Source organism: Phascolarctos cinereus, unplaced genomic scaffold (genome assembly GCF_003287225.1).
Source record: "Phascolarctos cinereus isolate Bilbo 61053 unplaced genomic scaffold, phaCin_HiC Scaffold_1;HRSCAF=81, whole genome shotgun sequence".
Lineage (NCBI taxonomy): Eukaryota > Metazoa > Chordata > Mammalia > Diprotodontia > Phascolarctidae > Phascolarctos > Phascolarctos cinereus.
The window spans coordinates 281,646,375-281,658,763 of NW_027555514.1; the positions used below are offsets into that span (position 1 = coordinate 281,646,375).

The 12,389-nt window shown below is 46.9% G+C and overlaps 1 protein-coding gene across 7 annotated transcripts; it reads right to left on the bottom strand.

The window, feature by feature from the left end:
• Positions 1-5,286: 5,286 nt before the first annotated feature.
• Positions 5,287-11,787, bottom strand: LOC110205767 (uncharacterized). 7 transcript variants are annotated; one of them, XR_013483312.1, is made up of 4 exons: positions 11,549-11,786; positions 10,576-10,648; positions 7,047-10,400; positions 5,287-5,616 (listed from the first exon to the last, which is right to left on the bottom strand). XR_013483312.1 is itself a non-coding variant. In XM_020982566.2 (4 exons), the coding sequence occupies exon 4, from the start codon at positions 9,698-9,700 to the stop codon at positions 8,345-8,347; it is 1,356 nt and encodes a 451-aa protein (XP_020838225.1). In that variant the 5' UTR covers positions 9,701-9,718; positions 10,363-10,400; positions 10,576-10,648; positions 11,549-11,787; the 3' UTR covers positions 5,287-8,344. The 7 variants fall into 7 exon arrangements, 5 of the variants coding, with proteins under 5 accessions (XP_020838225.1, XP_020838224.1, XP_020838223.1 ...); XR_013483311.1 differs by having other exon boundaries at positions 6,038-10,400; XM_020982566.2 differs by having other exon boundaries at positions 5,287-9,718; positions 10,363-10,400; positions 11,549-11,787.
• Positions 11,788-12,389: the final 602 nt, after the last annotated feature.

Here is a 12,389-nt window from a genome sequence, read left to right on the forward strand (position 1 = left end):
TGATGATTTGTTCTCAAAATTATATTTTGCATTTTTCCAAATTATTTTCCATTTAAATTTTCACAAGCCTCTTTTTCCCCCCTTGCTGGAAAGAAGAATGAATGATACCTCAAGCACCAGCTCCGAGCCGGAAACTTCAGACCAGAAGAAAAAGTGCAAAACTCCTCGCTCCCCTCCCCCACCTTTTTGCTTTCGAAATCGTTAGAGACAAAACTCTTAGACCGAGCATCCTTAGTCTGTGAAATCCCCTTCCCCCTACACTGAAGCTGTAAAAGTTTTCACTCAGCGGGTAAGAGAACGACGGAGGTGCAAATCCCACAAAGTCTCTTAATAGTGCTAAGGAACTGTAACCTTCTCCCCCCACCAAAAAAACAAAAAAACACCCCGGGCTATTTCAGCCCATATAAAAACATTTACACCTCATAATTTGGAAATACACATTAAACAGATTTCATTTCATTTACAAATTAAACTTGTCCAGAATTAGGAACACAGAGATGAGGTGATGCTTGGAAAGATTTGAAACCTTCGGCAGAAACTTTCTCACTCTTTTTTTCTTTTTGGCTAATCAGACCACAGAGAAAACAGCTGGATTTACACAGAACACAGATAATGCTGCCGGCATACACTCCATAAAACAAACACAAGCCAAACAGTGCCCTCTCTCACTTAAAATCTCAGAGCACAAGATCTTTTACCAGGGTTCTAAATGCCCTTTTCGGGGGATGCCACAGGCATTCACAAAGCGAATGTCTAGGTAAGTGGTAATCCTGGTTGTTAATTTCTTACTTGGTCCACTCCATCTATCTTCAAGATGAACAGCTGCCTCTACCCACAGGTGTGTTTGATATACAGGAGGCTCTCTATGGCAAAGAACTGAGTCTATCCCCAGGCTGGCTCGGATGCGGAATCATTGGTTCTGATTAGCATTGGGAAAGTCTCCCAAGGGCTCTGGCCTGGGAGATCTCTAGCCATAGGTCTCCTCCTGATCTGTACAGGAGTTTTGGCTCATTTCACTCATACAATCACCGGCCATCACTCACGTAAAACTTTAAATCTGTGAGAGATGATCTCTCAGAAGTGAAGCCTCCTCAAAGGGTCATTAGTTCTTGTTAATGGTTCTGGTATTGTTGCTTTTGAGTGGTACGGGTGGACCAACACTAAGTGAAGACCCCTCAGAATGCAAGACCCCCTTCCCTAGCCTTCTCCCTCCTCTACTCTTAGATAGTGTTAGCAGAAATTCCTGAGCGATGGGAGCATCCTGTCTATCTCGTCCTCTAGCTGGTTGTATGACCTTGGGTAAAAGACTGCTGAAACTGTGAGGCCCTGAAAAGGGGAATGTGCTAACACAATTTCTATACGTCTTTGTTCTCTCTGTTGCTGGGGTAGTTTTTACACGAATAGATTGTATACCTGAGGCTCAGTCAATGAGCCGACGGGAAGGGGGTTAGGGTGGGCTGCTACATTGGGGTCTATGTAGTCTTGCCTTGAACAAAGAGCATTCTCACTCTCGGGGCAGCGGAGGCAGCATGGGGGTGCACTTTCTCGAGAAAGTCAGTGAAGACATCTCTCCTTTTGCAAACTTTTGTCAAGACTCTGGTTTTTTTTTAACTGAGTGAAACAATGGAAACAATGTGAGATCTCTCCGATGGACTGAGTGTAGCAATGTCTTAGACTGTTACCAACTCAAGGTTGGTTACACTAGCCTCAATAGGCCTAAGTTTCAGGTTCCTAGAAAACACATGATTTGTACTGTTACATCAGCATTAGGTAATGGCTAATTACTAAAAAGGATAAAATAGCTAGGATTGGTAGTATTATAATGAGATTCCTTGTTTCTGGGGTAGATTTTTGTGTTTTAGATTGTTAGGCTGAAATTCCTGTCCAGTGGGAATTCAAAGCCAGTGGTGGGTGGGTATCCCTGTGTTAGGGCTATATAACCTTTGTCCTGGCCTTTGTGCCTTGCCTCGCTTCGCTCGGACTGACAAAGCAGAGGCCCGCTTCTCTGGAGAACATAATAAATCTTTCACTTTATACCTAGAAAATCTGAGTGTTATTTTTGGGTAGCTGTAGTGCACAAATCCAACCAAATTGCTTCTTCTGTTAATCTCACTGGAGAAGGTTTTTGAGAAAGCCAAAGACCACAAAGTTCAAACCAAAATCCCAGTCTCGGCTTTGGTGTTGATTGGACAGAGGTGGCCTTCCCACTGAGGCATAGGGTTCTACCATCCCAGCCGTGCACCCTACCTACCTCTCCTATGTTAAATCTTGAGAAGTGGGTGTAGCACCTGCCAAGATTGGTAGATTCAGCCTTGGTTAACAGAATGTGACTAAGACCTTCTGAAATAATCAGACTGATTCCATATCACTTGTATTGATTCTGCTTACAGTTTAGTCCTGTGAAATGCCTAAATCATGGTTCTTTCTCTCTGAGCTTAACTGAGAAATTCAGGCGGCCTATAATGGGTTAAGTTTAAAAATCTAGTCCTCCTGCTAATCACTGTCCTATTCCTGCCTCAAGGAAACCTGCTACCCTTGAGGGATGCAATTCACATGGACACTAAGGAAACCCGCTACCCTTCAGGGATGAAGATGGACACCAGGAAGTCAGGTCTAGTATCTTTACACCACCAGGCCATCCTTCAAGGGTGTCTGGTTTATTCTCCAAAGAAATCTGGTCTGCTGTCTCTAACCTTGCAAGTGGACTCAATGACCATTTCTTAGTCACAGGAGGAAAAGAGCCCCTCATTCCCAACTTCCAACCATATTATCCCCTACACCTCAGCTCTGTAACCAAACATACTGATTTCATCATATATGTGTCGATCTCTTAACCAATCATAACTTGTTCCTGACAAGGTTCTATTCTTTGTTCTGCACTCCTCAAAACGACAAAGAGGGCAGTCCCCCTCATTCCGGGAGTCTTAGTTTAGCTGAGTAAGCTGAGATCCTATTTATTGGTAAATGTGCACTTTACTAATAAATTATGCTTAGAACTTTGTGCCTCAGTTTACTTTAACTGTTACACTTTCCTAGAACAGAAGTGTCCTTCCTTGTAAAGCCTTACCAACAGAAAAACAGCTCACTTCTCATCAATTTTTATGTGTTCCAATCTAGTCTGTTCCTGACCAAAAAAAAAAAAAGCTTAAGGAAAATGACTTGTAGACCAGGAAGAAGACACAGAGCATCATGGGAGGCTGCTAATGTTGGTAAAAATGTTACCTTATGCACGCTCAGGCAGGCTGTCCTCAGTGTACAATCACTTACTTACCAGCTCAGAGTCACACCAAATTGTTAGGGAATTCTCTCAGCCTCTTGGGAAAGATATACTCAATGACTATGGGTCAAAGATAGGACAGAATGAAAGGAAAAGAAACCTATTAGCGAGCTAAAGAAGTGCATTCAGGCTGGTTCATGGAGGACCAAAATGGCATCATTAGGGGTCAAGGTACGGTACATCCTACTATGGCTCACAGTGCACAGCGCTGTCTTTGATTTGGGCACGCCATTCAGGGGGATCCTGTGCCAGTGTTTCCCATGTCTCACAAGCAATTTCAAAGTTCTTCAGAGAGACCTTGAAAGAGTCCTTATACTGTGTGAGCACTTGCCTTGTGCAGATCTCTTTAATAGTCTTTTAGGAAAGCACGCGTTTGGCATTGGAACACAACCAGCTCATCGGAGTTGCCCTCTCTGCAATAGTCTGAATGCTTGGCAGTTCAGCTGGAGAAAGGACCTCAGCGTTCAGTACTTTACCTTGCCAGGTGATCTTCAGGATCCTCTGAAGATAATTCAAATGGAATCGATTCAATTGAACCATCAGTTTTAGCAAATAAAGAAATTTTGAACACTGTGGATAAATTTACTTACATTGGCAGGGATGTACACATAAATGATGAGGTTGACACATGCATTGCCAGAGCTGGTTCAGTGTTTGGGAGGCTCCCAAGGAAAGTGTGGGAGAGAAGAAGTATTAGGCTACCTACAAAATTGAAGGTCTATGGAGCCGCTGTGCTGATCTCAATGTTGTGTGCCTGTGAAACCTGGACTATATACCAGTGCCGTGCCAGGAAACTGAGTCACATTTGGGCTAGGAAAGCCTTGTTTCTTAGGGTATACTTTGGGTTTTTGTAGCTTTTTAAACTTTTTAGACTACATAGTCAAATCAATGGCATTCTGAGGCAGAATGGAAATTGGGGGAACATGTAAACCTTGGGGTCAGAATGTTAACTTTGTGTCAAAGATCAGGTTTATTCCAATGGGATGTTTTCTTCTGTAGTTAATCTGATCAGAATGTGCTGTTGCAGCAGGCAATGTCTAGGAGAGTGGAGGCCTCCCGGAGAGAATTGGTCAGGTTTATCTAGTTGTTGCCAGCAAAAAGGGTACAGTCAGAGGGTCCACCTCTGTGCACACAACACTGTGGCTGTTTCCTTGGTCTCAGAGGTTACTTTTCTGGGGAGCTGGTATTTCCCCAAAACTCAAAGTACACAGGTTTATCTACCTTCGTCATACATCTTAACAGACAGTTTGAAAGCGTTAAAGGGCCAGTGCTTGGGACTGTAATTTCTTGTTTTAAAAGAAAAGTCATCCCAAGCCTATTCTGTTCCTTGGGGGATGCTATGGGTCTGGAGGCAGAGGCCAGTAATTAGCACATGGCTCCTTTTCCAAATGAGTCAACATTAGTCTTGGGGGTTCAGAGAAAACGACAGAGAAGGGGTGATCAGATCTGCCTATTCACACTACTTGCTACAGTTGGCAACCAGTACCCTCCTGTAGCAGATGCCTGCATCCAGTACTGTGTTTAATCTTCGGTGAGGTGAAAAAGAGAGGGAGGGAGGAAGAAAGGAAGGGAGGGAAGGAAATCATGCGGACCAGGGGGTAGCAAGTTATGAACAAGCACCGTTTATTGATCTGAGAGTTAAGATTTTTATACCCCACTCACGGGAACAGCACCCAGAGTGGAAAAGGCAGAAGTATCAACAATAATTTTTCTCATGGGAACAGTAACTGGGGGGGGATTCCCCTGGAGTTAGTTATCTCCTGGCTTCTGGTTATCTTTCAAGGTCCTTCTGTTCTCAAGGGAAAGGCAGTGCAGGGGAGGGGTCAGAGAGCCTACTTTCTGACTTATGTGGCTCTTAGATTTTAGAACAGGCTGGAAGTAAAACCCGGCCTGGCCTAAATCCTCAAACCCATCAGTGCAAGCTCTCAACACCCTCCAAAAGGATAAACTGTGAAAACTATACCAGGTTATACCCAGGGGACAAAGAAACAGACTACACGTGACAAAGCTGAACAGAGCTAAGTGGTTTATTGAGCGAATGATACAAATGAAAAATGCCTTTATTAAGTGCTTACTACATAATGAGATCTGGGGATACAGAAAAGAAAATTGAGACAGACTCGATTTCTTATTAGAAGAGACAAAACAGCTCAACTACAGGATTAAGATACTGCCACGTCCCCAGAATGCAATGGCAAGGCAGATGGCTGAGATCCAAGGACCCTCAGGGATACAGGAAGATGAGCTTTGTGGCTAGCAGAGGTCTCGAGACAGGTGGGGATGAGATGAGATGCTCTTCAGGTCTGTCTGGAGCTGGGTCTCCCTGGGCTATCAGAGACCTTAGTGGAGGAAAGGCGGTTGGGGTGAGAGAAGGAAAGGGCAGTAGTTCCCCCAACAGCTCCTGTCCCAAAGATCTCAAGGAGGTTGGAAAGCCAGGATTTCCATTGGCTATGTGGGTGGCATGGAGGCCACCATCTCGTGTCAGCTAATGGGAAGTGGGAGTGGTAGAGCAGGAGGAATAGCTCAAGCCCATTTCAAGGTGGCTCCTGCGCTTTCCCTTTCCATGTAAGAAGGGTCCCATTTCTGGGGCACTGGCAATGCTTCACTTTTCAAGGTCCCAGGGCTCTAGGGTAGTGATTGGCTTAACAGGATTCAGGGAGCAGGCTTCTTATCCCTTTTCTCCACTTAGGAGGCAATGTCTATTTCCCTTAGAGACCAGGGTGCTACCCCAAACCCCCAGACTCCTTCATGTGGGCTCACCTGAGCCTTATTATCACAGCTGTAGAAACACCAGAATCTCCCCAATTTAGGAAGGAGGGAAGGAAGGAAAGAAGTAAACAAGTATTTATTAAGCATCTACTGTTTACCAGGCACTATGCAAAGCGCTTTACAAATATTCTCTCATTTGCCCCTTTAGGGATATAAGGTAAAAAAACAAACTGCACGAGCAAGTGGACAACCAAGTGCCCTAATAAGCTGGCTTGTTTCTGAAATTATCTCCCCCTCCCCCCCAAAAAAAAGAAAGAAAAAAAGGGGCAGCTAGGTGACGCAGCGAATGGAGCACCGGCCCTGGAGTCAGGAGGACACGAGTTCAACTCTGGCCTCAGACGTATAACAATAGCTGTGTGACTCTGAGCAAGTCACTTAACCCCACCACCTAACCACAAAAAGAAAAAAAAGAAACCGTCTCTCAGCAGCCTCAGCCAAGGACACGTTCTTAATGTTTACTTCCCAGGGGCTTTGTTTTAAAGACTCCAGTGCCTCCCCTTTGGTTATCCAGGAGCCCTGACCTAGATGGGGGGGGGGACTTTCACAAGGTTTCTAATATGAGAGACCTCATAATGAAGGCCTCACTCAGCAGTAGAGGAACCACGTCCACATCTATTCTCTAGCAGGCAACAGCCATCATTGACATGCATGCAGACGGGTGTGGAACTGGCAGTTTCAAAATTCTTCAGTACAAACACACCGTAGCTCAGAGAGGGCCATCACCAATAACCCGGCAGCTGCTCAGCCTCGTTGGCCATTTCCCATCCCCCACAATCCCTACACTGATGATCACTGAATGCCCGGGGAAGGATCAGGGCCCACGATGGCACTGGGATGCAAGGAGAACAGCAGAAATCATAATAATAATGAGATTCCTGGGTCAAAACTCACTAGCATCTTCTTTGCTCATGCTTCATGACCCCAGACAATGGCACGAAGATTCAATCAAACATTTATATGTTATGTCCATTTGGAGAAAGAAAACAAAACTGGTTCTTACCAAAAGGGCTTTAGGGGTGACAGACGTGGCCAATGCAGGAATCTGTTTTCCTTCTCTATACATATTTTGGAACAGTGATTTTATTTTTCTTTCTTTCTTAACAGGGAACAGGGGAGGTAGGAGAGAGAGAAGGTAGACTTTTGTTGATTAAAAAATAAAATTTAACTAAAAAAAGGGCTTTTCCATCCCTTGACCCCCATCCATATGGATTTCAGGGTACAGACACTGAGATGCACATAAGGCATTTAGGTGTTTTCCTGCAATACTCAAAGAATTTACTGTTAGTTGGGGTACCAGGCCATCAAGGTGATAATAATGAACAGGTTCTGGCAGCTCTGGGTCAGAAAGTTACAGAATGACTTCCCACAAGTATTGTACAACAAGAAAATCCCCCTCCATTCTGTCTGATCCCAGACACACGCTGGGATTTTTAAAAGATAGTCAAGCGGCACAATGGAACTTCACACTGTTCAAGGGATGGAAGAGCCAGCCAGGCTGGTGACCCAGCAGGCAGGAGGCTGCGGTGGCCAATGGAGTCAGGCAGCTCCCGTCCCGGCCTCTGTGAGATCTCCTTTCCAGCAATCCAACAGAGTAAGCTCAGAATGGGTCAATCGTCCTAATGAGTACCAGGCATGCCAGACAGGCCCTAGTATGGCAGGCTGCCAATCCAGCACCAACTCCCTTTACCGTGAATCCCCTTGAGAGCGCAGATTATGGGCAAGAGATATCAACGGTCCCAAAGGGTTCTCCCCATCACACAAAGAACTAGGATCTACAATTAAGGCAAAATACAAGTATTTCCAAGGTCCGGGGGAAAAGCACGAGAACAGGTCAAAACCCCTCCCCAAGATAGTCCAGAAGATTTCCTGCTTTTTTTTTAAACCCCACAAAAAGACTCCAACTCTCAAAAAACTTTAAAAATCTTAAAAAATTAAAAAAAAAAGATTCCATGTCTCATGCCCATGAGAGCAGTTTCTGTTTTCAAGGCCGCCTAGATTCTGGCTGAAAGGGATGGTGAGCCTGGGCTTTTTATCCCTTTGATCCTCTGCTTAGGAGAGGTACAAACTCTGTTCTCTCCAAGCACCAAGGGGCTACAAAGAACACCCCTTCATCCCTAGCCACTGGGCGAGGCATTACTAAAATCTGGGAACAGAAAGCTCTTCCCCTTTAAGGAACTTAAGGCAGAAGGTGAAATTTTTGTAACAAAAGACAGAAAACAATCTCCCAATGAGGAGCCATTTCTCAGAGGATGGGCTTGGAGGCTCCCTCCAGTCAGGGCTGTAAGGAGTGACCATCCCTCAGGAGAACGTGAAGGAAGCTGCCAGCTGGCCAAGCTGGAGTTGGCGTCTGAGCCGATAAGGGCACTCCTTTATCCAGTGACCAACCTGTCTACAGTAAAAGCATGCAGAAGGGTCAAAGGACTTCTTAGGCCGTCGTCTCTTAGGGCCTCGCCGGACGATCATCTTCCTCTCCTGCTCCAGCTGCCAGTAGTAATGAGCTATTGCTGCCAATTCATACATGTGTTTTCCTTCCCACCCCACACAAAAAGTACGCAGCTGTTTTTGAACTCTGGGGAGGAGGCCTTGGACAAAAGCAATTGCCATCCCTTGCGTGGCCCCATTGTCCGGGTCATCAATGCCAGAGTGCTCCTCAAAGACTTTTGTAAAGCGATCTAAATACATGATAGGTTGCTCGTCCATTTCTTGCTTACAGGATACAATTTTCCCCCAGTCAGATTTTCTAGGGCAGACCAACACAACAGCATTGAGTAAAGCCTGCCAGACCCAAACCAGGTACGGACCCTCTCCGGGATCCTCCAACGGCCAGAGCGCCATGTCAAAGAGGCGCTCTCTGACCTCTGTGGGCAATGCGATTGTCAAAAGTCTGTTCATATCTGCCCAGGTGGGCTTAAAAACATTAATAACAAAACTTAACTGATTCTTAAACTCTTTCGGTTCTTTCTCAATGTCTGAGAACTTGTAAGCAAGGTCATACAAATCCTTAGGCCTAAAAGTAGTGCCATCACCTGGATTCCTTCTCCATTCTGGGTACTCTACCACTCTCGGTCTGGGAGAACAAATCCAGGAGGCTCTATCATCTGAGGCTACAAGAGGCGTTGGGGTTAAGGAAGGAGGGGGAGTTAAAGGAACGGAACAGGCAGCGGCTGGGGCCTGGGCTGGGGCCTGAGCTGGCGCCGGAGGGGCAGCGGCTGGAGCTGGAGGTTGGGGAACTTCTTGAGCCCTCACGGGCTCCCCAACACCCCCTGGCACCTGCTGTGGTGGTGGAGGGTGATTCAAAGACTCAAAAGCACGAATCTTGTCTTCCAGTTTCACAATGGAATCTCTATGACGCTGCTCCTGAGCGTCCTGGTGCCTTTTGGAAGCTTCTGTGTGCCAATCAATGAACGCTTTCCACTCGTCTCGCCCCACTTTAGAGCCACGAGATTCCAGGACCTCCTTCAGGTGCATTATTTTACTCAAGTCAAATGATCCTTCTCGTGGAAACCACAGAGATCGACCACGACCTCTGGTAAGCCTGTTCCAGTCTACCAGAAATCTGCAGCACTTAGGTCGGTAGTGGGTGTACATATAAAACGCTGGCGTTTCTTTCTCTGGAATAGCTCCTCTGTCATCCTTGGATGTGAGGTTTCCCATTGTGGAGGCTCCTCCTACCTGTCCAATGAACAGTCCTTTTCAGGGTCACCTGAACAGTGGGCAACCAGGCCTCAGCCCTCACCAATCCCTCTTGAACCCTGATCAACAGAAACCTAGCTCTCTGGGCAGGGCCTTCACAGATCATCTAATACTCAACTGGGGTAATTCTCCCGGCTTCCTGATGCCCTGCCACCTCTGTCCTGGCTCAGGGCACCTGGTTAGCCTGTTTTGTCTGAACAATCTTATCTCTCAACCATGCTCTTAAGTGAACACAGAACAAGGTCACATACATTATAATAAACAGTGTGGGGAAAGGACAACACTGATTTTTGCCCCTTTGAGCAGGCCAGAAGGGAACCCAGGAGAGCTGACCACAGGATTTGTGGGACTACCACAGGTGCCAAGAGTTAAGAGCTGTGCTATTCTCGGTGGCACACCAATACCCTGTACCTGGTGTCTGGAGAGGAGGGCAGAGTAGGAGCCACATACTCAGCATCTGCCCAAAGACAAAAAACCTTCCTCCCACTTCTTGGGAGCCCTAGTCCAGGGCAGGCCTCTAACCAAATGAAAGGAGAAAGATCCTTGTCACCCGGTTGGAGCAATCCTCTCAGTCTCCTGTCCTAAGACTGCAGGTGGTCTGTGGGAAGCAGGAACTGACTTACACGTGACTTCTAACACCACGTTGGCAGGGTTTTAGTGCCTACAATATGCAATATAAAAGGTGGTTAGAGATACAGGCAAGATACAAGCACAGGTACTTGAAAAGTGATTTACGAGCCAATTCTTAAGGAAATGCTCTAAGCCTGGAAGAGGATCTAGTCTGACAGGCAGCTTAATCCTAAAACCCCTCTAAGAGATATCAAAAGATCTCTTACCTACAGGTGACACCCGGGGTTGGGAGGTGAGCAATCTGATGGCTGCTGGCCCTGAAGTCACAGGCTGAAAGAACTATGAAGGAATGAAAGGGAAACCACTTAGTTGGCCATAGGGAGACAGTGAGGTCCCCTGTTTAACAAAATGACTCTGAGGTGCAATAGTTTGCATTTGGGTTTTTTAATATGTAAATTAACAATGTTTGATTGGGTAACATTAAATAGATAATTCAGTGTTTCTTGTGGGGTGAGGACCTGAAAGAATGCAGTTTCTTAGAAGGTTTGTTTTGGGGTTTTAACTAACCTCAATCTAAGTGAAAACAGGATGAGCCAGAAGAGGCAGGCTGCCCACCTCCTGGCACAAAAGCAAAGGATGGAGGGTCCAAAATGAAACACAAAAAGCTAATGATGTGTTTGGGGTCCTTGCACAACATCCTTCTAGAAGCATAGACAGGCAGCTAGGTGGCAGCTCCAGCCTTGGAGTCAGGAGGACCAGAGTTCAAACTCGGCCTCGGACACAAAACACTCACTAGCTGTGTGACCCTGGGCAAGTCACTTAACCCACTGCCTAGCCCCCTCCAGTTATATAGATATATATACACACACACACATATAAATAGAGGCATAGACAAAAAGAGATGGGATGAAAAAGAAAAAAGAGAAAAAGTCTCATTGAGCACTTGTCCCTGCACATTGGAAATTCTAAGGCAAAAGGAGAACGGGAGTACTTAGTCAAGTCATAAGCATTTAGCAAACGCCTATTACGTGCCAGGTACTGGGGACACAAAGAAAAGCAAAAATAAACAGGCAGTGCCTGCCCTCGGGGAGCTTCCAGTCTAACCGAGGGGAAGGAATGCAAGCAATTAGACAAGAACGAGCTATAGACAGGGTGCACCGGAGGTAGAAGGCGCAGAGTCAGAAGAGACCTCCCACGCCCCCACCCCACTTTACGGAGGCCCAGAGAGAAGGGTCTTACCCAGGAATCACCCAAGCGCGACTCTGGCAATGGTGCGTATTGGAACCCAGGTGCAAAAGAGACAAACTGCACAAGCAGAGGAGAAGCCCCTGACTCAGAGGCCTGCGGAAACAATAAGGCTCCCAGGGCCAGGAACCGGAAATGAGGGGAGGGGGAGGGGGCGGGACGCGGCCCAAGCTCAAAGCCCTCCCGGGACTTTTCAAACATGGGGCCTCTCCGCCCAAATCAGGGCGAGTTCCTGTCTCAAAGCATCATGGGACAAATTGTTGCGCGCGCAAGCGTACCCACGTACACGCACGCACGCCTCCCTCCCCCACCACATACGTAAGCATCATGGGATATATTGCCTGCCTCGCCTTCCCTAGCCCTGAAGCATTATGGGATATATGGGGGGGAACCCGCTGCCTGGAGGCCACATGTGGCCTTCTAGGTCCTCCAGTGCGGCCCGTGCTTGAGAATTTGTTCTGTGAAGTTTGGATTCGGTCAACAGGCCGTACTGGAGAACCCAGATGTGGCCTCGAGGTTGCAGGTTCCCCAACCCTGTGTGAGGCGTAGGCCTCCCTGGCCCCAAAGCATTGTGGGACATGTAGTTCAAGGCAGACTCCCAAGGACCAAGACTCCCTTTCCCCAAAGCATCTTGTTACATCTCTCTCAGACTAGTCTCCTAAGGGATAAGGCCCCTCTCTTCACAGGCTGAGAAAAGGCGCTAAAGCTTGGGGATTCTGCCCAGATGCTAGTGCAGGGCACAAGCATCATCAACGCCTTTCTGCCCCGCCCCGCCCCTCGACGTTGACGTAGGCGCTCCAATGGCCCCTGCTCCCGGGGCTGTGCGTGGCCATCG

Excerpts from the sequence above, each read along its gene's own strand:
- LOC110205767 (XM_020982567.2), bottom strand. The coding sequence starts at position 9,700 with ATGGGAAACCTCACATCCAAGGATGACAGAGGAGCTATTCCAGAGAAA.